Source organism: Rhinolophus sinicus, chromosome 14 (assembly GCF_057876585.1).
Source record: "Rhinolophus sinicus isolate RSI-liver-muscle chromosome 14, RSI-T2T, whole genome shotgun sequence".
Lineage (NCBI taxonomy): Eukaryota > Metazoa > Chordata > Mammalia > Chiroptera > Rhinolophidae > Rhinolophus > Rhinolophus sinicus.
The window spans coordinates 69,074,553-69,100,411 of NC_142514.1; the positions used below are offsets into that span (position 1 = coordinate 69,074,553).

Genomic DNA, 25,859 nt, shown 5'->3' on the forward strand with positions numbered 1-25,859 from the left:
GTTGGGTGGAGAGAAAGAATGGGGAAAAATCAGAAATGGTGGCCACCTGTGTTCGCACACCGGGAAGGTGGAGGGCTCAACAAAGAAACAACGGCTGCCGCCAGCTCCTCCATCCAGGAGAAAGTCGCCTCTCCAGCCCCTGTCCCAAGCCAGATAACTCAATTCCCCACCATTTGTCCCTGCTGCCGTTCCAGCTGTTGCCCCAGTGCTAGAGCTCAGACTGAGTGATTCCATGGTGGGTAAGTCCATGTGCTGTCTCTTTAAGAGGAGCGCGTGTGAGTGCTGCCACACTGTCTCTCTCAGTCACAATCTCTGCTGGTTTTCACAACCAAAAATTATGGGGACTTCTCTTCCTAGAACTGGAACCCTGTGCTGGGGTCTGGCTGGTATCTCTCACTCCTTTAGGGGATGGGGGAGACCTCCACAGCCAAAATAGCCCTCCTGATCTTTAATGGTCACACGCGGGCGTGGGCCCAGCCCGTGCCATGTCTCTGATCTTCCTACCAGTCTGGAGGTGGCTTCTCCTGCATGTCCTTAGTTGAAAGGCTTCAGTTCAGCTAGATTTTACGCAATTCTCCATAATAGTTGTTTTGTAGATTAGTTGTAATTTTGATGTTTGTGAGAGAAGGTAAACACAGCGTTTTCCTACTGCGCCATTTGGGTTGTCTCTCTGTTTCCTTTTTTTGTATGATGGTTATTTTGAGCAGAATTCCTGACACTTAACAATCAAAAAGGTCATGATTAGCCAGACAGGGACATGGAGCTAGAAGAAAGAGACTTGAGCATATTTATATGCTGAAAAGAAAGAGATAATAGGAAAAAGAGCTTGAAAATATGGGGAAGAGGAGATGGATAAATGGTGTCCTAAAGTCCCAGGGAAGGTGGGATTGGAAAAACTAAGATTACAAGTGGAGAGACAAATCTTGAATAGAATAAAAGGTGATTCTTCTTTTTAAGACAAATATAAAGTTAAGGATGAGTGCAGAGACAGAGATATACAGGGTGGAAAGTTGAAAGAGTTCATATGCTATAGGTTTAATTTTCAATTCTCCACTGATAATTGAAAGTCAATTTCATTTTATAGAAATGGCATTGGATTGGGAATCGAAAGATATGGACTCTATTTCTGACTCTGCTATTAATTAGCTATGTGATTTTGGGCAAGTCTAATCTCTCAGAGTCTATATTTCTTTCACTGTAAAATGAGAAATTACACAAAGGTCCCTTACAATTTAAATTTTATGATTTAACATGCTTTCTTATATAATTTCTGACATTTTTTTCTTCTTCTTGAAATTGGAATATAGATGATAAAATTACTGTGTTTTCCTAAAAACATTCTCAAGAGCAGTATTTGAATACATTTAAAGTATGTTCTGTCACCAAAGACTAATGTATAAAGTATAACATACCCAATTACTACTACTAATAGTATGAAATATTATAAGAACTTTACATATATTATCTCATTTAATCCTAAAAAACCCAAAAACACCCCACTAAACTATAACCTCAGATGAGGGTATTGAGATATACAATGGGTAAGTATACTGTTGAAGGTTACACCATCATTAAATGGCAGAGCTAAAGTATGAATCTAGATAGACTGTTCCTAGATGCTGTGAGTTTAACTACTATACTATATATGGTTCCTTCTTTAAAAAGATAAAATATTTTTAAAAAGGGGTCCATTCAGCAAAACAGGGATATGGTTCTCATTGGGGGCTAAAGTATCTAAATGAGACTTTTATATCATAATATAAATTGGATTTGGAATAGTGGGTAGAAATAAAAATAGAAAAACTATGTAAAGACAATATGAAAGTAAGCAGAGAGAAGGACATACTCTGGAGAATGGCGGGGAACAGAGCCTGCAATACAAGGAGTAAGTTAGAGGGCTATAGATTGAAGGGAGACAAAAATAAGAGGATTGACCATCTTACACCTTCTATGCATGTTGTAATGATATTCAGGCTTTGAACAAGTTGGATAAATGCTCTAATACTCTACGTAAAATTAGGGGACCTTCTCTTTGCTTCCTAAAGGCTATCATGGAGTCATAAGAAATGGTAAGTACCTTGCCTAACTAAGATATTAATTTATGGCTAGAGGAAGCATAAAGTGACAGCTTGAAGGAAAGAGTGGCAATAGATACCAAGGCCACACACATGAAATTGTTTTCAGAAAACCCCAAGCTTACAATTTCTACATAAGGCTACTTGAATAAACAATTCTATGGCCAGGATAACTTCTCACACATTTTAATAGACTGGTTTTTAATAACGTCACCCAGAGAAATAATGCTATGAGGGGCAGGATCCAGACTAATGATGAACCAGGCACAATGTTGAAAAATTTATATGCATTCTCGCATTAATTTCATGACAGACACAGATAAAAAGCAAATCTAGATTACCCAGTTATATCCTACAAACTGGGTTATATTCTTATGTTATCATATAAATTGTAAGAATCATAGGTTTTAGAGATGTTAAAGGTCACCCAATTTAATCCCTTAATTTTAAAGATAAGACTAAGGTCCAAAGAGATTAAATAATTTTTCCAAGGTAACACAACTATTGTGTAAAATTGTACTAATTTTATAAACACAGAATTATTTTAAATAATTCTAAAGATACATAAAAGTACTAGAGTCCAGCATTTTAATAACTTTTGTACACAAAGGTCCCTTATTTTCTCAGCTTTTCCTCGCATTATCTTTAAATAAAAATAGTCAACACTATGTAGGGAAGAGATTTGTTGTTGTTGTTTAAAATTTCTGCCAGACCTAGCAGGACCATTCTGAAATAACAGACCCAAAGAATATGAAATTGGTTCAAAAACACAAGAGAAAAATATTGCCAAGTTAATAATCATAATAATTTCAGATGTTGGCTTTTCAATAACATTATTTGTCAAGCGAAAATAATGATATTTGGAAACATGGAGGAAAAACAGAGGGTTGCTAGAGGGGCGGGGGGGGTGGGGATATGGGGAAGGTGAGAGGTTTTGAAAAATAGTCGGTAACCACAAGATGACCACAGGGTTTTGAAAATTAATTTGGGGAACGTACAGAGGGATAGTGGATGGGGGGAGGGGGGTTCACACAGTGTGAGGGATATAAATGATAAACGTCTAAGTTTTGCTTTGTCTTGTGCACCTGAAACTAATAAAAAAAAAAGAAAATAATGATAAATCATATTCTCTCTCAGGTCAATATCAATGGTAATTTACCTTTGTCTTGATATTCAGATGGTTCTTGTTGTTGAACATTTGCACAGATTTCATGCTGATCCTTCTGCTCCATTATAGATAAATCAGGTGTGTTTAAATATTTTGACCTTTATAAAGATAAGTAAAATCATAAAAAATGTTAAAGAAAATATTAAAACTAATCTGACTTTGAAAACTACTTAGTCACATAAATGAAAAAAAAGTACATTCATTTACTCTTCACTCAGCATTTCTATGATAAATTGTACAAGCCTGGGTAGTAAAGGGTAAAAAGGTGTTTAATGGAAGCAACAGATACTTAGTCATCTTTACATGACTCCAATACGTAGATATCTGCTATCTGTGTATAGCCTTAAAAATCTATTGCTAATGCTACTTTCTGTTGGATAACCAAAGCTAAGATCTCTTGATCTTAGGGTTGGCATCTGTTCTGATTTGTCAGTGGCTGTTCTATACAAATATATTAAATGTCATCCCTGCATATAAAATTCCCTTATTTGGAAGGGAAATGACATATATTATTGCCTCCTAGGCATCATAATATAGGCAAAGAATGTGAGTTATCATTTACGGCCTTCTGTTTATTAACTAGGAATATGAGCTTCTGTTATTTCATCTATAAAATGGGATAAAAATACCTCATTTTATGAGCCAGGTTGTTGTTAAGGGCAAAAAATATAATACATAAGATATAAAAGTAAAAATTTTAAATTATAAAGTATTTCTAAATCTGAGGTATTGTTAATTTAGAGTGGGTCCCTAAATGGAAAAGATCAGACTTTGTACACCAACATGAATTTTCTTTTTAAAGTATACTCTTGTCACCTGTTAAGTTTAGAAGACAGAGAGAACCTGAGGACATGACATAGAGGATGGGTAGTTCCCAACAGAGATTATTCACTGAATGTTAAAATATTCCATAACTGTAGAGTTCTAAGTGAATTTAGGGTATGAAAGATAATAAAACTCTTATGATGTCATTACTTCATTATGGAGCTAAATGATTACTGTGATTTGAAGGTAGCTAGTGACCACCTTTCTCTGAATAAATGATTATTTGGAGGAACAGAGAGTTTATGATGAATATTTTACCTTAGATATTAACATTATAATTGTACCTTGATATACTGGGAAGAGAAGGTTTTGGTGTAAAACCAAACTCTTTAAGGTCCACACTTTGAGATTTATTCATTTGCATCTATTAATTAAAAAAAACAACACATACACACAAGGTCAGCTACCAATTTTACATCAATATCTTTCAACAAATGAGCCAAACAGTAGAATTCCTGCTGGTACACAAAGTTCAAAAACCAGTTGATTATGAGAAACCCAGGTTAGTTCTCAACTCAAGTCTCCTTCTCAAGCCCTTTTTAATGTTGAGATTCTTCAGGGTTTTTTCCTAGGCTTTCTTCTCTTCTCACTCTGCACATTCTCAATCAAAGATCTCATTTATTTCCATGACTTCAATTATCATCAACATGTGAATGACTCTCACATCTATATTTCTAACTCAGCTATCTCTCCCGATTTTCAAACAGTTATATCGAACTATGAGCTCTATGAGGATTGGGACTAAAACTGTCTTATTCATCACTGTATCTTAGCACCTATTACAGTGGTTGGCATATTCTTGATGCTCAATGACTATGGGAGGAAAGAAAAAAATAATATGGCATAAATATAGAAGGAAGGAAGGAAGGAAAGGAAAACTTGAGCAGCTAAAAACTATCTCAGAGAAGACGGTAGTCATTTCAAACTGCATGCCTCTCCCTGTTTCCCAATATTCCCTTTGTTTTTGGCCTCATGACTTAGAATCTTCATTCTCATACAAGTCCTAGAAAAGAAACAGCCACTCTGCCATTTTCTTGGCTCTCTTCTGTGGCCTCATCAACTATTTTACTGCCCTGGACATGATGACGTAGTCTTAGAATAAGACTGCTAGGCACTAGCCTATGAAACAGTAAGAACTCCCATTTCTTCATCACTTGGAAGGGAGGCTCTTGCTCAGTGCTCATCTCGGTGCACAGACGGAGCCAGGAAACGGCAGGAGTGTCTAGGCTACACATCCTCTCCATTTTCCTCTTCTCTAGGCTAATGAGGAATGGGGCTGTATAACTATGTCCCCAAAGTGGATTTACAGATTGATTATTAAGAACTATAATACCTTTTCCTTTAGAAACAGTATTATGGATAATGACCATGTTCCTAGTCAAGCCCTCAATAAACTCTAAAGAACATTGTGGATACCTACCTAATTGATACATAAAATAAAGGAATATTTATATACAGTTAATTACAGAACAAGGGGAAATTGTTATTAAAACTAACCTTGAGACGTTTAACTGGAGGAAGAGAAGAAACAGCATTCCTGTTTCTTAAATCAGACAAATATGAAGAAATTGTCGGCTCTTTCATTTCTGACTTCTGTGCAACTCCAGTTTTACCTATGAAAAGAAATTCTAGAGTCTTTAGGTTCAACTTTAGGCATTATTCATATAAAGCCAAATTTCTTCAAAGTTTCTAAACTAATATTTACTTTTTTTTATGTTGCCCACAATAGAAAGAAAATTATTTGTTATAAGCTGCATAATATAAATATCACACATAGATAATTAGGATGTCATTACTATTTATCAAAGAACTTTCAATTTTTGAAACCTGAAATAAACTTGTTTTATGGAACTCACAGCAGTCATGTCCACATGTATGTTTATTTTTACAGTGATGATTACATTCTCGGTTCCCAGGTTTTTTGCAGGCAGTCATTCCTAAGTTAGAAAAGAAAAATAAACCTATTTTTACTACAACCATTATTATAAATTAATATAATTAATTTTTTATCCATTTTCTTTCCTTTTAGACAGTACAAAAAGATTGATTTTTTCACACTTCTTCCAATATTAACCCATTTAATATGTAACTATAAAAAAGATATTTCTGATAACAGTTAATTCCTGCCCCACTATTAGCCCTATTGCTTTTCAGGAGCATAAAGCCTCCTATAAGCTTCTCTTAACTTCTCTGGTATAAGTAGAGCCAAATATTGCAGTTATCAGTAACTCTTGTCCTGAATGAGGTAAGAATGAGGGTGGAGTTTTGAAATTTTTCTGCTGCTTTATACTTAAGCCTGAAGAACCTGGAAAGAAGCAAACCACGTAGCATTTTGATGGCATCACTGACAGCTGCTATAGCATTGATAGGACACCATATATATTTAATAAATGTTAGAAATAGGTGCTTTAGGAGTGTAAGAATTTGCTATATAAACTCATAGAAAGGAGAAATTGCTTCCAGCTTGATCCCCCCAAGCTAGAATTAATATATCTAAACATGTAGTTTATTCTTCATTTATTAAAATTTAAGTAGGCTTTTTCTTGATCTTAGCTCTCACTAGTAACAAGGGGGAAGGGAGAGATATTTGAACTGGTCCTTGAGGGACAGACAGGATCTGGACATGAGAAGTGGACTAAGAGAAGATGTTCCAGGTAAAGGCAGCAAATTACAGACTGTAGAAATGGAAATCAGTTTATTTTTGCTGGAGCATAGATTTTTGAGTGAAATAGAAGTGTGGTACATAGTAAAAAGCTCTGAAAACCTTCACAACCTTTCTTGGTATTTTACTCTTCATTTTCAGTGCTGTTGCTCAATCAACCTTTTTCAAGGCATGGCACATCTAGACAATAATACTACTGTATATGTTTAACACCCTGGGTAAATGGATAACGCTGCCCACCTTATAAGGCAACTGACTAGAGACCTTGAAGGCTGCCGGTCAGTGTATTGGGTACTGATAAAGTAATAAAACATCCCTGGCAGCTGGAAGCTGACAGCTGAACCACAGTGTTCACAACTGAACATACACAACTTTGTAAGATTACAAACAATACTCAGATAAGGCAGTCTGTGACTATAACAGAAGATAGAGGTACAATTATTTCTGAAACTAGAAACAAGGACACTCAAGAACCACAAAAATAACTCAACATCCCCCTCTTCTGGCTAACACAAAGGACTACTATTTATTTCATCCTCCCATCTCCAAGATACACCAAAATACCCAATACTCCACTTTCTGAGAGCACCCAATCCAGAAGTAACCTCTGCTTCCTCTAAACTCAGCACAAGCTAAAACCCTAAAATAAGCTCCTCCCAACTCCAAGACGACTCACAGTTCTGCCAGTGCTGTGCTCTCCTTTGCTGCAGCAAGTTAAAAAATACCTACTTTCCTCAAATACAGGTGTGCTCCCAGTGGTCTTTGGCTAAAAGGTTTTGACATCATACTTTGCAAGGCGTGCCATGGCTTACTGGTTGAGAAGTTTTGCTGCAGTTCATGATCTCATCCCTCACTTAGTTACCTGATTTCCTTGAATTCAGTCCTACCATGCGATGATTTATTATTCTATACCGTTGCTTAATTAATCCTCCTACAAGTTCAACTCTGATCAGATCATTTGCCTACTTACAAACGTTACTTCCTGCTGTCAACAAAATTAACTCCATATTTGATGTCCTTCACAGGATGTAACCTCCCTTTCTAGCACCAGCATTATCCTCATGTCCATCAAAACACATTCACTGGCCATTATTCAAATAGTCCCAAGCCTTTCTATTCCTTTTGATGTTACCTCTTGTCTAAGAAGACCCTCACTTCTTTGTCTATCAGAAGCCTATCAACTTTCAAGGCCAACTCAAGTAGCACCTCTATTGTGGAGATCTATTTTGATCCCCCCATCTGGAAGTAATTTCTCCTTTGTGTCCCTATGACATTTTCTTTGTCCCTCTCCACTTACTGTATGCTGCCTTGTACTTAAAGCATTTACATGAAAAACACAGTGGGGAAGTATAAGGCACCCTAAACTAGAATTAAAACACATGACTTCTAATATGGGCTCTTACATGTAAAAAACAGATTAAAAATAATACCTATTTTGTTTATCTCACAGAGATGAAAATATAAAATCATGTGAAAGCATTTTAAATTAAATTATAAACTAATATATTAGTGCATATATTATCTCTATTGTTACATTAATTGAAGATTATGCAAGTAATTATAAAATCAAAATTGTTCTGAGTGCTCTGAGGAGAGGTGCACAATGAATGCTATGTGAGAAGAGAAGCAACTGTCCTGGTCAGGAATCTCTCAGAAGGCCTCCCTAAGGAAGTGAATTGGGCTGAGGACTGAAGAAAGAGTGGGAGTTAACAAGGCACAGAGATAAGAAAAAGGGTGTTTCAGGCAGAAAGGATAGCATGTGCAGAAGTTCTAGGAAAAGGGAAAGAATAGTACACTGAGAAACAAGTGTACAAGATGAGACTGTAGTGGTAGAAAGGTCAGTTAGCCTATGTTTGTAGGGAAACAGCTCTACCCTGGCACCTCGGCAACTGAATGTCTCCACACATGCCATGTAGGCAAGGCTCCGCTATTACCAGAATGCCCTTTGATTCTCCTTGGGACATGTAAAGACAGGTCGTCTTGTAAGAAGTTAAAGGCCATTTCTCCTCTGCCTCCTTAGCTTGCAGGAGGTTCCTTATCTTGCATGAGGCTGTCTCCTGGTTCCAGTAAGTATAGGACTTTTCACCTTGCCCCTTTCAGGTACAGCTGCTTAATTGCAGCCTTTTGAGAGTTGACTCCTCAAAAACAAAGCAACCCACCATTTGTGTCATCTGGCCCCTCCAGTTCAGTGCCATTTTATGGGATTAGGGATGCAAGCAGCTGATACCACACTGATCTTGTTTTGTCCTCTGTAAATAATAAACTGTCTAAATTCATTTGGGTCTCTTGTGTCTTTACAGTCAATTCTAGGGAGGTGAGGCAAGACTTTGTAGCAGCTGCCTTCCTCCTGCTGCTTGGGGACTGACTGACCATGTGACAGTATGGAACCCTGTAGGGGATGTTAATGATTTGGATTTCTTATTCTGAGAGTTATGGGGAGCCACTGAAATGATTTTTTAAAAAAAGAGGGGACATAATTGAATTTTCATTTTGAAAAAATCAGTCTATGGAGTCTATTAAAGAGAATGGATCTGAGAGAGGACAGAGTGGGTGCAAGAAAAGTAGCTAAGAAGTGACTGCGTCGGTTAAGCAAGAAAATGAAAGTAACTCGGTCTAAGTGGTGGTAGTAGTAGGCAGAGTCAAAGAGAATGGACTGATTTGAGAGATATATAGAAGGTAAAAATGGGTTTTATGCAGAATCAAGTGGAGTGCTTTCTTGGGCAGCATATTGTTTCACTGCCTTCCTTTTAGTATAGCAATATCTACCTTAAGTTCATTCACTATTTCAAAGATAAAGGCAAATATATATGGAAGCACTTCACCCATTTATTCCCCCCTCATTGATACCTCCTTTCTTGAGCCCTCCATCCTCCTCCTAATGCAATCGAGGCCTGTGCTATAGTTGTCATCCTGGAACTTCCTTTCATTAAGCTCCTAAACTAAATCCATGATTCCTGAATTCTTGACTTTTTCTTTTTTGGTTAACTGCTTTGTTTTATTGTGCTCATCCTTAAATTGCCTGTTGAGAGTTCAGTTTTCTGAATCTTCGAATGTATTAAGATGTCTTTATTTTACTTTCACACTTAATAGTTTGGCTGGGTATAGATCACAGGGTTGAAAAATCATTTTCTCCAGGATTTTTAAGTTCATTGTCCCCCAGCATCCAGTGTTGCTGATAAAAATACTAACACAACTTCAATTTTTGTTTCTTAGAAGCATTTATGATTTTCTCTTTATCCATGACGTTCTGAAAAGTTGCAATTACTCCTCCTTTGTAGATCTCTCATTCATCCTAATTAGCACTAAGTAAACCTTTTTTTTTTTTTTTAAATTTCATTGGGAATACTGGGGAACAGTGTGTTTCTCCAGGGCCCATCAGCTCCAAGTCGTTGTCCTTCAATTCAGCTGTGGAGGGCAGCCCCAAGTCCAGTCACCACTTTCAATCTTTAGTTGCAGGGGGCACAGCCCACCATCCAATGTGGGAATCGAACCGGCAACCCAATTGTTCATAGTTTGTGCTCTAACCAACTGAGCCATCTGGCCGCCCCCTAAGTAAGCCTTTTGGATGTGCAGATTTATGTTTTACTTCAAGTCTAGATAATTTTCTCAAATTACTTCTTCTGATTTGTTCCTTTTGTCTTTCTGGAACACTTATTAGTCACTATCAGACTCCTAGATTGCCCCCTTTGTCTCTCTTATTTTCTCCTTGCCTTTTTGCTTTCATTTAGATTGTATTGACTTTATTTTCTGGCCTTCCAGCTAAGCTATTTTTTTTCCAATCATAGTTTTTACTTCCTTCTACTTGCTCTCACTCTTTAATTGCTCTTTTTTTCATGCCATCCTATTCTGTTTTATGGTTTCACTTTAAACTTTAATTTTTTTGAGGTTACTAATTAGTTTATATCTTATTACATTCCTGAATTATCCCATTGCTCCTTCATCCACCTTCTGTTTACTTATTTTGGGCTTTCTTTTACATGTTCTAGATTTTCCTCAAATGTCTCTTCATCCTTGGTTAGACAACCAAGGCAGTCCAATTCTATCTCCATTTAACAAATGAGAAAATTGATTCATACAGAGGTTAAGTAACATGTTCAAGACTATGCAAATAGTAAACAGCAAATTTGAGATTCTAATTCAGGTAGTCTAATTCCAAAGCCTGTTCTCTCAACCACCCTCCCTCCCTTGCTACACTAGCTGCCCAATTTTCCCCAAATAATGCATTTAATTTATTTAGGAAAGGAATCTACTATTTTTGGGTGGCAAGACTAGGAGGAAATGCCTTGCAGGTTGTTGTTTTGCAATAAGAGATAAGGAGTTGCTTTCTCTTTAATCCAAGGACTTAATAAATGTATTTCTACAGATTACCACAAGATGGTGCACGTGGCTGTACACATTTGTTCCTAGTGCTGAAAACTAGTAGTAAGGATCTGGGACTCTAATTTTAAAGATTCTGGGGACTTCCAAAAATTTCAAGGCAGAGTTAGCAAGCCTTGTCAGGAATGAGGACTGTGTACAAATTTGTTCATAGAATACTAACATATGGATATTACCAAAGTGACAAAGACTTTTCACTACATTTCTGTTGAAATGGCACTTAGAAAATATTAAGTGCTCTCCCACCCCCCACTCCACCGCTACATCCTGCAAATTGTCTGAATTTCTCTTATTAACAAGTATAAGCTTACAGAAATTTGTAATTGGAAAAATAACGTTCTCAGAGAAAATTGACCTAAGTAAGCTGTACTCTCAGGTATATTTTAAAGTTAACAGATTCCATACTTCATCACTTTCATAACCCAAAATGCATACATTTTCATATACTAAAAGTCCCTAGTTCCAAGTATTTAGAGTAAAACAAATATATTACTGTCAACTAGAAATGTATTTAAGGAAAATATTTAAAATTAGGTTAATGGAGTCAATAATGGCTGGTGGAACAAGGGTCAGTTGCTTGGAAAAAACCTGAAAATAGTCGGCATCTCTGACACACTTAGCCTCATATCCTAATTGTGAATTCAAATGATTTCATCTGTGCATAAGCTGCTGAAGTTAATATTGCTAAAAGAATATTACTTTGACTTCTGCAGTTTCTAATTTATGTTAAGCATAGATTTATGCACTTTATATTTTTACTTTTTAAACAAAAGAGCATCTCTGTTTAATTTTTTGTCAAATATCATTTTGTTATTTATTTATCAAGAAAAGAATCACACTGAAGTCCTTGCCTTTGCAATCTAATGCACGTACACACCAAAGAGCATAAAGAAAAGCAGACTGCCTTTTGACTAGTATTTAAATGTGCACACTTCCAAAGTGCCTGGGCACTGGTTTTATCCTTGCATTCTTCAAGTACATTAAATTTTCATACTCTGAATGGCATAGCAAATGCAAATGAGTTTATTAATGTCAAATAAATTTTATTAAAATTAAAGCCCATACTTCTCATTGAGAATGCATTTAAAGGATCAGAAGTTTAAATGCCTAAACCTCATATATTAAGAGGTAATTGGCCTGAAAAAAATTTAAATTTTTTACAACTAAAAAAGTATATTTTTCACATTGCCATATCTTAAACATAGCAAAAATATTTTTCCTTAAATTCTACACAAATTTTACCTCTTGGACTATAATTATATATGAGAAAACTGCTGTTAAAATAATGTTTTCAGAGTTGTAGAAAGCATAAAAAGAATTTTTAATTATATACACTTAGGTGCATACTTTTGTTTTTATATATGGTCCTACAATTTGACAATATACAATAGTAAAATATTTGTTGAACTTGCAACCACATTTGGAAACAATTGTTTAGCAACTATAGTCCCTGAGCTAAGTATCAGTTTGTATCATTTAATAATATGGTCTGACAAGAGGTCAGAAAAACTAAAATTTGGATTGATTTGATAAAGCCCAAATTTCGTTGTCACAACAACCTTAGTAGGGTAAATATGACTTCTTCATTGTGTCTGTTACTGAGAAAGAAAATGAAGACACTGTGTGTATATTATGTTTCAAGGTATACTTGTGTATTATGATGGGGATATGTGAAATTTGCGTATAAGAACTGAATTATACAATTGAGATATTAATAAGATTTGGGATGGTTATGTATATTATGTACGTGAAGGGTGTGTATATGTGTGTAATAAAACATTATCTGTCTGATGGAAAGCATCTTTTATCTGTTTTCACAGAGTTGTGCTGAATATGTGGGGAAATGTTGCCCTTATAAAAGGCTCATACTAGTAGGAAGTATAGTAAACATTTCAATTTTTTACTACTGTTGCAACCAACAGAAACAATTCAAGCTATTTTTAAAAACAGTTGATAGGTGGGGTTTTTTAAAGATGGCTATCTGACAGCTCAGAGATTATATTATTTTAGTGCAGTCCTAACTCTAAATTGTCCTTCTTTGATTGAGGTATTTCCTTCCTTTTGGGAATTTGGCTTTGGGACTGAATGAAAGAAGGTCACTTGGGTCCTGATAATTTTGCTGCCAGAAAAATAGTGGCCAAATGGAGATCTGAGAATGTAGTGTAAATAAGACAAACATAGCTTTCTTCTGGGATTTGGAAGTCAGTTCTAAGGAAAAGAGGATGATTGAAAGCTAGGCAGAAACCCTTCTTTGTTTTTTATATCCAAATATATACAACCATGAGATTTCTTTTTCCTTCAGAAAAAAAAAAAAAGGAAATGGAAAGTACTTCCTTCAAAAATAAGATGTAGCATTATAACATCAACAATGGTAACATTTAGAAAGCACTTCATTAGTTTACAAAACAATTTCACATACACTTTTTTCATTTGCTTATTAACACAACCATTTAAGTAGGTATTCCTCCAATTTCATTCAACAGATACTTACTGAGGACCTACAACGTACCTCTTTCAAGGTATGTTTCGGAGACAGATGATAGGACATGCTGTCATACTGAATATGGGGTAAGGGAAATGGAATAATCGGGAATGATTCCTAGGTTACAGTATTGAGCAACTTGGTAGATGAACAGATGATAGTACCACTAACTGAAATGAAGACTGGGAAAGAAATGAGTACACTAGGTGTAAGATGGAGAAAGGGAGAAGAGATCACAAGTTCAGATGTGGATATGTTGAAATAAAGGTATTCATTCAGTAGACCTCTTGATATATCGGTGGCATTTAAGATCACCTAGGAAAATAATGTAGACAGAAAAAGGGAGGCCTGGGACTGAGTCTTAGGTAACTCCACCATTTAGAAGTCGGAGATAGAATGGGTAAGGGAAACATAATGAAAAAAGTAGTCTTTGAGAAAGAAGGCAAGTCAAGGAAGAGTAGTCATGGAAACATTTCTCTATTTGCTTATTAACCACAACCATTTAAGCAAGTATTTTAAGAACAGGCTTAAGACAAAAACAAAAGACTTATCAGTGGTGTTGAATGCAGCTAAGAAATACTGTTATCCTCATTTTACAGATTTGAAAACTAAAGCTCAGAGAAATTGTAATTTGCAAAGATCACAACAGGTAGTACCTATCAGAGCCAAGATATGTAGTAGAACCCACATTTCTGACTCAAATTATTTGTCTTTTTATTTACGTATATATAAATATAGAAAAGTACACACTCGTACAAATATGTACAGCACAATGCATTATCATCTGCATAATCAACACCTAGATCATGTAACAGAGAATTATCAGCATCCTTAAAAGCCAATCTTATGCCCCCTTTCAGTCACCTCTGCCAAAAGTATCCCTTATCCTGGCTTTCAATAGCATAGATTAGTATATTGGTTTTCTAGGGCTGCCATAACAAAGTACCACAACCTGCATGGTTTAAAACAACAGAAATGTATTCTTTTATGGTTCTGAAGTCTAGAAGTCTGAAATCAAGCTGCTGGCACAAACATACTCCCTCTGAAACCTCTAGGGGAGGATCCTGCCTTACCTCTTCCAGCTTCTGATAGCTCTACAAGTTCCTTAGCTTGTGACAACATAACTCCAATTTCTGCCTCTCTTTGCATGACTGCTTTTTCTCTGGATCTGTGTCTTTACATAGAGTTCTCTTCTCTGAATCTGTGTATCTTTTCTCTTCTTATAAGGACACCAGTCATATTGAATTAGAGTGGATTCTCATTTTAACTTGACTACATCTGCAAAGACCCTCTTTCCAAATAAGGTTACATTCACAGGTATCAGGAATTCAAATGTCAATGTATGTTTTGGGGGGACACAATTCAATCCATAATAATATTACCTATTTTTATAATTTATATAAATGGAATCACATAGTATTATCTTTTTTGTGTCTGACTTATTTTGCTTAGCATTATGTTAATGAAATCCATTCATATTGTGTGTAGCTATAGGTCATTCATTCTCATTGTTCTATAGTAGGAGTTGCCAAGTTATGGTCCATGGGCCAGCCACCTATTTTTGTAAATAAAATTTTATTAGAACACAGCCATGCTCATTCACCTATATATTATCTATGGCTGCTTTTGAGTTACAGACACAGAGTTGTGTAATTGCAAAGGAAACCATGTGGTCTGTACACCTAAAATATCTGGCCCTTTAAGAAATAGTTTTCCAACCCTGTAGAATTCTGTTGGGTCGTTATACACAATTTATTTGTCCACTGAACTGATGATGAATATTTTGCTGGTTTCTAGTTTAGGGCTAATATGATAGTAGCACTATGAAAATTCCAAAATATGTCTTTTGGTGAACACATATTCACACTTCTGTCAGGTATATACCCAGAAGGGGAACTGCTAGCTTATAGAATATGCATATGTTAAGCTTTAGTAAATATTGCTGGTTTTCCACAGAAGTTGCACCAATTTATATTCACATTAGTGATTGAGATTAATGGCTGTTACACAGCCTCAGCAATACTTGGCATTTTCTTTTCCATTTAAGTCCTTTCAGTAGAGTGATTTCATTATAAGTTAATTTTTATTAAATATCCTTTGATAAGTTCTTGACTGTTTGGATATCCTCTACTTTGAAGTGTCTGTTCAATCTTGTGCTCATTTTTCTAATAACTTATCTTTTTCTTACAGACACAGTTCTTTATATATTATGTATAATAGTTATTTGCTAGTGTATTAGTTTGCTAAGGCTGCCATAACAAAGTACCACAGACTAAGTGGCTTAAACAACAGAAATTTATTTTCTCACAATTCTAGAGGCTACAGTTCCAAGATCCAGGTGTCAACAGAATTGGTTTTTTTCCTTAGCTTATAGATGGTAATCTCTCCCTGTGTCTTCACATGGTCTTCCCTCTGTGTGTGTTTGTGTCCTAATTTCCTCTTCTTAAAAGGATACCAGTCATATTGGATTAGGACCCACCCTAATTACCTCATTTTAATTTTTTTTAAATTGGGGAATATTGGAGAACAGTGTGTTTTTCCAGGACCCATAGCTCCAAGTCAAGTTGTTGTTTTCAATCTAGTTGTGGAGGGCGCAGCTCACTGGCCCTATGTGGGAATCGAACCAGCAACCTTGGTGTATGAGCACTGCACTCCAACCAAATGCGCCAAACAGCCGCCCTAATTGCCTCATTTTAACTCAACTAACTCCTTCCAGACTATATCCAAATACCATCACATTTGAGGTACTGGAGGTTAGGACTTCAACATATGGACACAATTCAAACCATAACAGCCAGGTATATGTATTGTAATTTTTTTCTCACACTCTGTGGCTGTCTTTCTCTCTCTTAATGGTGTCTGTTAATGAACAGAAGTTTTTAATTTTAACATGGTCAAATACATCAAATGTTTTTATTAGAACTTCTGTGTCCATTTAAGAAATCTACCTATTCCAAGGTCTTGAAGATCTATTTTTATTCCTAGAGGTTTTATTATTTTCCTTTCACGTTTAAATCAACCATATATTTGGCAATAAGTTTTGTGTAGGGTATGATGACAGGGTCAAGATACTATTTTTTCATTATGGACATCCACTTGATCCAGCATCATTTTTTAAAAACACCATTCTTTCTTCACTGCATGATACTATCGCTTTTGTCATGACACTGATTTTGAGTGACACTGATGAATCAGTGACTATATATCTGTAGGTCCATTTCAGAACTCTACTCTATTTAATTGGTTAATGTATCTATCCTATGCCTACATCACATTCTCTTACTATCTCCTGTTTAATAACAGCTCCTGATATCTAGTAAAGTAAGTTGTCCAGTTATGTTTTCTTTTTTCAAGTTTATCTTGACTATTCTTGTTCTTTTGAATTTTTGCATGAATTTATAATCAGTGTATTGTTTCAGAGAAAAAAAAAGCCCTGCTAGGATTGGGATTGCATTGAATCTAAAGATTAATTTGAGGAGAATTGACATCTTTATAATATTGAATCTTTTAATCCTTAAAATGGTATATCAATTAATTATGTTTCCCTTAACTTCCCTGCAATAATGATTTTTAGTTTTCATGTAGTGGTATTAAATATCTGTTGCTACCGTATTACTAGGTATTAGAAATTTCTGAAGCTATTGTAAATGGTATTTTTAAAATTATGATTTCTATCTCTTTTTTTGTTGGCATATAATAATACAATTGACATTTAAATTGAAATATAGTTCATACCATAAAATCCACCTTTTTAAAGTATACTATGTTTTTAGTATATTCCCAAGGTTGTACAACCATCACTATAGTCCAATTCCAGAACACTGTCATCACCACAAAAATAAATCATGTTCCTATTAGAAGTTACTCCTCATTTTTTTCTATCTCTGGACCCTGGCAACCAATAATCTATACACTCCCTCATATCCATATATTTGCTTTAATGCAAACTAAGAGCAAATATAGCTATTTACCTTTATTGGGTCCTGTTACAGTCGATCTATCTGAATGTTTAGAATGGGAAATCTCTGTTTCTAATTTTTTTCGTATAACAATTTGATTTCCAAACCTCTTGGGTCCTAAGTAAAAGACTGTAAATTTCCGCTGAATATCAAGTCCAACTGGAAAGAGGAAAAAAGCATACAAGTGCTTATTGAAATAATATAAATTCATACATGAGGCCATTTATTTGTTTTTATATCTCTTATATTTTTATACCTTTTTGAACTAAAAGAGCTAATAAGTCCAGGAAATAAAAATGCAAAGAAAAAAGTTTAAAAAGGAAAGTTTATGCATTATCATAGAAATCAATGTTTCCACAATAACTGAAATTTAACTATCTTGGAAAATAAAATACCTATAAATGAACAGATAAAATTTTAATTTTGTTATCCTTGTCCATGCTCTTTTACATATCTAAATGCATGAAATTTCCTTTGAATGATTCATATTATTTAAATAAATTACTTTTACCCAATATCATTTACTTATATTATTGTCCTGTTTCAGCATAAAGGAAATAATTTTTAAGTGGTACATTCTTTGCATTCACATCTTTATCACTTCAGTGAACTTACCATATTCAGAACTAATTAGATTTATGCTAAGATCTTCAGATTTAAGAGCTCTCTTCACATCAATCTTTTTAGCCCAATTGCCAGCTTTTAGCAAAACAGAATCCCTGAAAAAGAGTAGTATATCATTTAATTAATTATCAGAACACTAAATGAAATAATATATTAATATTTAAGAGCTGATTGATCCTAACATAGGTCCTATCTGGTAGTAAACTGGAGTCAGTACTGAAAACTACTTTCCTTAGACTCTTAGAAGAGGAAATGGAGTGTCAGTGATAGCACTACAACCATAATTTTCTTAACTACGCATTGACCCAACAGTTGATTCCAAGTTACATTGACTCATTGTAGGCCTACCTGAATATATAGTTGCTATCAATAACCCATGAGCTTACTCCTAAATCACTACCACTTTAAAATAGCTATACATAACTTGTACGACTTTGTGAGAACTTCAATAGTATCTTTAAAATTGATATAAAATAATTTGTATCTAATAACATCACAAACTAATCAACAACCAATTTTGTGATTGAATTTATTTTAGTCTCATGTAGTCAGGGCTGTCATTAGATTTAGTTGTCACAGAAAATAAAGATTCCCATTTTTATTTAGGAGATTCCCATTTCAGAGTCACTGCCATTCCTGAATTTACAAGTACATACAGTAATATGGTTAAAAGTATAGGCTCTGGAGTCAGAATGCTTGGGTTCAAATCTAGATTTTAAACTACCTATATGACCTTGAACAAACTGATTAAATACTCTTGGTCTAAATTTCTTCCTGTACAACAAGTAAATAATAATAGCACCTATCTCTTATGATGGACGATTAAACAATTAAATACCTGGAACCTACTAAGTGCTCAAAAAATATTAGCTATAGCTATAACTGACATACTTAGAGCTTGCTTATGACATGCTGGGGAAAAAATAAAAGTATTAGCAGGAAAGCTGAAGTGAAAATTATAGAATGTCATGCTAGAGAACTAGGTATAAGGGAAGTACCACCTTTATATACTTGATCTGGTTTGGCTGGATCCTACAATGGAGCTATAGTAGTTTGTTAGATTTAAATTTGGAAATAGAAGATATATTTTGAAGTGAGTGGGAGGAAGATTACAATCAAAGAGGAGTAAGGTCATGGATAACTGGAAATAAGAAAGTTCAGCAGCTACTAAAGGTCATCTATATTCACTTGTTTGAAACCATGGTGATAGATTTTATATTTTGATCATTAGAGTACTAAATATAACAATCTAAAATGACAATGTAACCCAATGTTAATATCTTTAATAGACAAATAAAGAAACTATCCCATTCTAGTGTCAGGAAAATGGAATTTAATTAATCCCACAGTGATTATATTATATTTTCTCTCAGTGGAATTTATCTTTTTACAGTATATGTTTAAAAATAAAATCAAATAGAAATTTTACACTTACATAATTTTGTGCTTAAAAACCAGTTGATTATCTGCATCCCCTATGATTAAGGTAACATAGTGAACATCTGGTGCTGTTCTTTTAGTTTGCAGCTGTTCAAAGTTTCTTAATATAATGGTCACTAATATTTCTGCCATGGTATCATTATATCTTGCAATCTTTAAAAAAGGATAGGCATAAAGAGTGTTAAAAATAACCTTACTACTCATACTCAGATCCAAGTCAGCTATGGATAGCTTATTCCTGAAACAACAATCAAAATATCTAAAAAAAAACCCCCGAAAATATTTACCTGTTCCACTTCAAGTTCATATTTTGGAAGATACATCACTGTTTCTTTTATCTGAGTTCCAAAAGGGGGATGTCTGTTTAAAATCTAAAAACATTTATATCATTATATTCTTACCACAACACTAAAGTTCTTTTAGTAAAATATTTTTTAGAGTCCATAGTTTTAATAATGCTTACTACTTAAAACTTAAGTTAAAATACTTATGACTATGAGGAGAAAAATAATTTTTAATAGAAATAAACACAGAAAAGTTAAGCTTTAGAGCAGGGTGTCCAAACTTTTTTCAACGTTTTTTACCAAGGGCCATATGCAGTAAAATACACAAACAGCCGGGCCACTCACTCGAGGTGAAGTACGTATTGCCTCACCTGGTTTATTTAAGTAAACTAAATATATTTTTGGAATTTGCTGCGGGCCAATTAACAATGGACTGCAGACCGCAGTTGGCCCGCCGGCCGCAGTTTTGACACCCCTGCTTTACAGTTTAGATAGAATACAGGTAACAAGAGGAATAAGTGAATATTAAATACCAATTCAAGTTCCCTTGCATCTGTTTCTTCTATTTTTTTAAAGGAAGTCAAACCTGCATTTACCATTGCATTTGACAATGTTATACCTGTGGAAAATTAATCAAATAGCAAGTTTTTAAACAATCCATTTAAAACTAAGTCTATACTTAAATATTTACATTAGGAAAAAAATTGTTACAGATCGAGACCAATAACAAATTTTTAAAAGTTTTTTTAAAAAGTTTTCAGTTGGATTAATTGGACTGTGACATTATTCAATTGTTCATATTTTCTTTTTCAAACTAAAACATGCATTTGATTGATAAAAGAAAGAGGAATTCTTTGGTTCACATGAAGACTCAACCCTTAGTTTTATCATATATCATCCATACAGCGAGTAGCAAGAAACACTTACTGTTATACTCATGTTTAAAAAAAGACGACATGATTCAGGAATGGGAATATTGCTTCATGAAGCTATGGCATACTGACCATATCCGTCTTAAGAGTTCTCTCTGTTTCTGTACCTAACTCAGAGATTTTTACTTTTCTGCCTGAAATTTCCAATGCCTTTCCATTGCATTTAGAATAAAATGGTAATTTCCTTACTGTGGCCGAACTCCCTTATCTATATGACTTGACCACGGCCTCTATCACCCATCTAATTTCCTACTATTTTCCTCTTGCTGAATACTCTCCAGCTACACTGCTTTAATTTTGTTCCTTATCAAGTTCACTTACATCTTTGGACATTTTTTTTTCTTTATGCTTTATGAAACTGAAATCTAAAATTCTTACACTCATATAAATAAATTTAACCAAATCCCCAAACAGAAGATATTGTCAGAAGTATAAAAGTCCAAAATATTAACACATATATTACTGGTGATGATATGACACTCCTATTTCCTTACTTATATCTTTATTCTTTCTTGGGAATTTCTCTTACTCATTCTTTGTTTTAAAATAAGTTTTCATTTTTCAATTACAGTTAACATACAATATTATATCAGTTTCAGGTGTATAACATAGTGATTAGACATTTATATAACTTACAAAATGATCACCTTAAGTCTAGTACCCATCTGACACCATACAGTTATTATATTATTGACTATATATTCTCTATGCTGTACTTTACATCCCCATCACTGGTTTTATAACTAGCAATTTGTACTTCTTAATCCTTTTCCCTTTTTTGACCCAGGCCCCAACTCCCCCCTAGCTGGCAAGCATCAAACTGTGCTCTGTATCTGAGTTTGTTTTATTGGTTTGTTTATTTGGTTTTTAGATTCCATATATAAGTGAAATCATATGGTATTTGCCTTTCTCTGTCTGACTTACTTCCATTAGCACAATACCCTCCAGGTCCATCCATGTTGTCACAAATGGCAAGATTTCCTTCTTTTTTATGGATAATATTTCATTGTATGTATGTATCACATCTTTAACCATTTATCTATCGATGGACACTTAGGTTGCTTCCATATCTTGGCTATTGTAAATAATGCTGCAATGAATAGAGGGATGCGTATGCTTTTTGAATTAATGTTTTGGATTTCTTTATTTAAACATCCAGAAGTGAAATTGTCTCCTGTTACAGCCTTTGTTTTAAAATCTATTTGTCTGATACAAGTATTGCTACTTCAAATTACTTGTTTCTATTTGCATGAAATATCTTTTTCCATCCCTTTACTTTCAGACTGCATCTTTTGATCTGAAATGAGACTTTTGTAAGCATCATATGTATGGGATTTGTTTTCTTCTCCATTCATCCACCCTATATATTTTGATTGGAGCATTTAATCCATTTAAATTAATTATTGATAAGTATGTAGTTATTGCAATTTTGTTATATTTTTATTTTTTCTTCTTCTTAAAAAAGTCCCTTTAACATTTCTTGTAAAAGTGGTTTGGTGGTAATGAACACCTTTAGCTTTTTCTTGTTTAGGAAGTTCTTTATCTGTCCTATTTTAAATGATAGTCTTGCTGGATAGAGTAATCTTGGTTGTAGGTCCTTACTTTTCATCACTTTGAATATTTTATGCCAATCACTTCAGGCCTGCAAAGTTTCTGTTGAGAAATCAGCTGACAGTATTATGGGAGCTCCCTTATAGTAACTAACAGCTTTTCTCTAGCTACTTTTAAGATTCTCTCTTTGTTTTTAGCCTTTGGCATTTTAATTATGATGTGTCTTGGTATGGGCCTCTTGCTGAATCTTGTCTGGGACTCTCTGAGCTTCCTCAACTTGTATATCCATTTCTTTCACGAGGTTAGGGAAGTTTTCCATCATTATTTATTCAAATAGGTTTCCAATTCCTTCCACTCTCTTCTCCCTGTCTGGTACTCCTCTGATGCAAATACTGGTATGCTTGATGTTGTCCCAGAGGCGCTTAAACTATCCTCATTTTTAAATTTATTTTCCTTTTGCTGTTGATTAGGTGTTTACCTTGTCTTGAAAATCACTGATTCAGTCCTCTGCTTCATCTAATCTACTGTTGCTTCCCTCTAATGGAGTCTTTATTTCAATTATTGTATTCTTCTTTTTAATTATTGTATTCTTTTTATGGTTTCTATCTCCACTTTCATGTTTCCTATCTCTGTTGAAAATCTCACTAAATCATCTACTCTTCTCCTTCATCATTCTAATAACCAGTGTTTTGAGCTCTGCAGCTGGTAGAGTGCTTGTCTCCATTTTGTTTAGTCCTTTTTCTGGAGTGTTGTTCTGTTATTTGGGACGTTTCTTTGTCTCCTCATTTGCCTTCCTGTGTTTATTTCTACGTATTAGGTAGGACTGCTATATCTCTGGTCTTGGTAGAGAGGCCTTATGTAGTAGGTGTCCTATGGGGCCAGGTGACACAGTTTCACTGGTCACCTGAGCAGGGTGCTCCAGGTATGTCTCTTGTATGGGCTGTGTGTGCTCTTCTGTTGTAGCTGAGCCTTGATTGCTGTTGGCATGTCAACAGGACGGATTGACCTTCAGGCTGATTGGCTATGAGGAATGGCCATGACTATAGCAGATGAGCTGTTGTGCAGGGGCTGACCCTATCAAGTAGGATTTGCTTTAGTTGGGTCTGGTGCCTGTGGAGTCTGTTCTTTGGGTGTTTCATTTGTGGAGGAGATTGGGTGGTACTCTAGTGTGGTCTGAAGCTGGCCACCAAATGTGTTGGTTCTGGGGCTTCTTGGAAGGGACTCTGGTGCAGGCCAAGGTCAGTTGCTGCCTGTGCCTGGCCCGGGGCCACTTGGTATAAGCTACAATGTGATCTGCTGAAAGTTGCCACTTCTGCTAGGCTTGGAGGCACCCGAAAGAGGCTAAGCTGTAAACCAAGGTTAGTTGCTACTAGTGCTGGTCTTGGAGCCATTTAGCAAGAGGTTACCAGGCATGCCAAAGCCAGCAACAGTTTGTTTGGGGTTTGCGAACGTTTAAGATTTTAGAAAGGTCTGCAGCATTAGCAGAAACTGGCCATTTATATAGAAGAACCTCTGAAAGTGGCTTGGGTGGGCCTGCAAGTTGCGTGGGATGGGGTCTTGGGGGAATCACCAGGGTGGGGTGAACAGTTAGCTAGGTTGATGGAGACTCAGACTTGGAGACTGCCTGTGCCTGCAGGCTCTGTAGGGGAGGATTCAAAAACGAACAATGGCATCTGCCAGCACTTCTGTCTGGGAGAAAGCTGCACCTCCAGCCCTTGCCTTGAAGCCAGACAACTCAGTTCCTCCCTATATGTCCCTAGTGCTTTTTGAGCTGCTGCCCCAGTCTAGAACGCAGAGTGAGTCCATCAGCGAGTAAATCCATGCATGGGCCCTTTACTGGGACTGCAGCTACCCTCTGTCTCACTCAGCCACAATCCCTGCTGGTTTTGACAGTTAGAAGTTATGAGGATTTCTCTTCCTGGCACTGGAATCCTGAGCTGAGAGCCTGGTGTGGGCTCACTCCTCAGTGGGGAACCTCTGCAGCTGAGGTATCCCTCCCGTTTCTTGACCACCACACCATGGGTGTGGGGCGAGCTCATTCCATATCTCTACCCTTCTGACAAGTCTTGACATGGCTTTTTCTTTATATCCTTAGTTATAGGACTTCTATCCATCTAGTCTTCAGGCGGTTCTCAATGATGGTTGTTCTGTAGTTTAGTTGTAATTTTGATGTGGTCATGGGAGGTGATAAGTACAGCCTCTTACTCATTCTTGGTATTCATAATTCATCCTAGTATTCATAATACCTTAATGTTCATTTCCATTTCCCCCCAAAACTTCTCCTGAATTTTAATTTTTTAGTTTACCAACATTGTTGAAAATCAATATATTCTTTTATTTCTTTCCTGATGCTTTATAAGAACTTAGATTTGCATTTTTGTTTAGATACTCTCACTTTTCTACTACATGAATTTTTCTGGGCAATGTTTGCTTCTTTCTGTTCAGCTGTACTGATTACGTACGAAAAATATGTTAGTGTTTGGCAATCTGGAAGGTACAGAATTCAACAAATGCCCAGATTGACAATATTCTAGAAAGTCAGAAAGACTGGCTTTTTCAAATATAATAAAAATCATTTAATCAAATATCAAATTTTTCTGTAAATTCATGTTTCCTAAATGTTGTGTGGAACCTTCTTCATGATTGAGAACTCTTGTCTTTGTGGGATGGGTGTGGCATTTGGTTTGCCAGAACTTCTGTAGGAAGGTAAGCCTTTACATCAGGAATCTCTCCTTTACTTTGACCTTACTTTCATCAGCCAATCCCAACCTTCACTCCATCTCCCAGGACTGGTCAGCCCTCTGCAACCCACTGATATCAACTTCAAGGAAATAAAGTAGGAGATCTTTGTTCTAAGGAATAATAAGACAATCCCTAAAGACCTCTTATATGATTTTTTAATGTCCCCAAGATGCATGTAAACTCATAAAGCTAACAAGACTGTCAGCCATGGGGTAACAACTCTTTGTTTAGAGTTCTGGCTATCAAAGAAGGAGTAGAGTCACAAAGCCAAAGGCACCAAACTGGAAAACCCTAGAAAGCTTTAGTCATATCCCAGTCTTTGTAAATGTCACCCTCTAGAGCTTTTTAGTTCACATCCTGAATTAGATCCCAATAGACGGGAAATAATCTTTTGTCTGCAAAATCTCTATGAAGATTAATAATAATATCATACTGTTATTGAAAAAAATAAAATAGTTAAGATATAAATATGTGACATAATTCTCTGTAATGAATTAGGAATGGCCAGGACTGTTAGCTCTGTACCTTGTCATTGAGATCAAAACAGACATAAAAGTGGAAGAGAGAGCAACACATAGTTACCTAATTACTAAAACAAAATTTCACTCTTGGTTTGAAAAGAAATTTAAAAATAAGAGCATTAAGTTTTATTAGGTTTCCCAACTGATTTCAAAGGGAATCCTTTAAGCTGGAGTAAATAAAAATCAGATTTTCAAGCCAAGTAAAATACAGTGCCTC

At 35.4% G+C, this 25,859-nt stretch overlaps 1 protein-coding gene across 6 annotated transcripts in view; it reads right to left on the reverse strand.

The window, feature by feature from the left end:
- The window catches only part of HFM1 (helicase for meiosis 1), a 110,435-nt gene that overhangs the window by 15,135 nt on the left and 69,441 nt on the right, over positions 1–25,859 (reverse strand). For 4 of the 6 annotated variants that reach the window (XM_088791316.1, XM_088791314.1, XM_088791315.1 and 1 more), the window contains 9 exons: positions 20,430–20,515; positions 19,900–19,983; positions 19,608–19,765; positions 18,164–18,267; positions 17,561–17,707; positions 5,925–6,005; positions 5,566–5,681; positions 4,353–4,432; positions 3,235–3,341 (listed from right to left, as the gene is read on the reverse strand). In XM_088791316.1, coding sequence (XP_088647442.1) covers positions 3,235–3,341; positions 4,353–4,432; positions 5,566–5,681; positions 5,925–6,005; positions 17,561–17,707; positions 18,164–18,267; positions 19,608–19,765; positions 19,900–19,983; positions 20,430–20,515 — 963 coding nt within the window. Of the gene's footprint in view, positions 1–3,234; positions 3,342–4,326; positions 4,433–5,565; positions 5,682–5,924; positions 6,006–17,560; positions 17,708–18,163; positions 18,268–19,607; positions 19,766–19,899; positions 19,984–20,429; positions 20,516–25,859 lie in introns of those variants that run through there. The other 2 variants (XM_088791318.1, XR_016018661.1) reach the window with 2 other exon arrangements.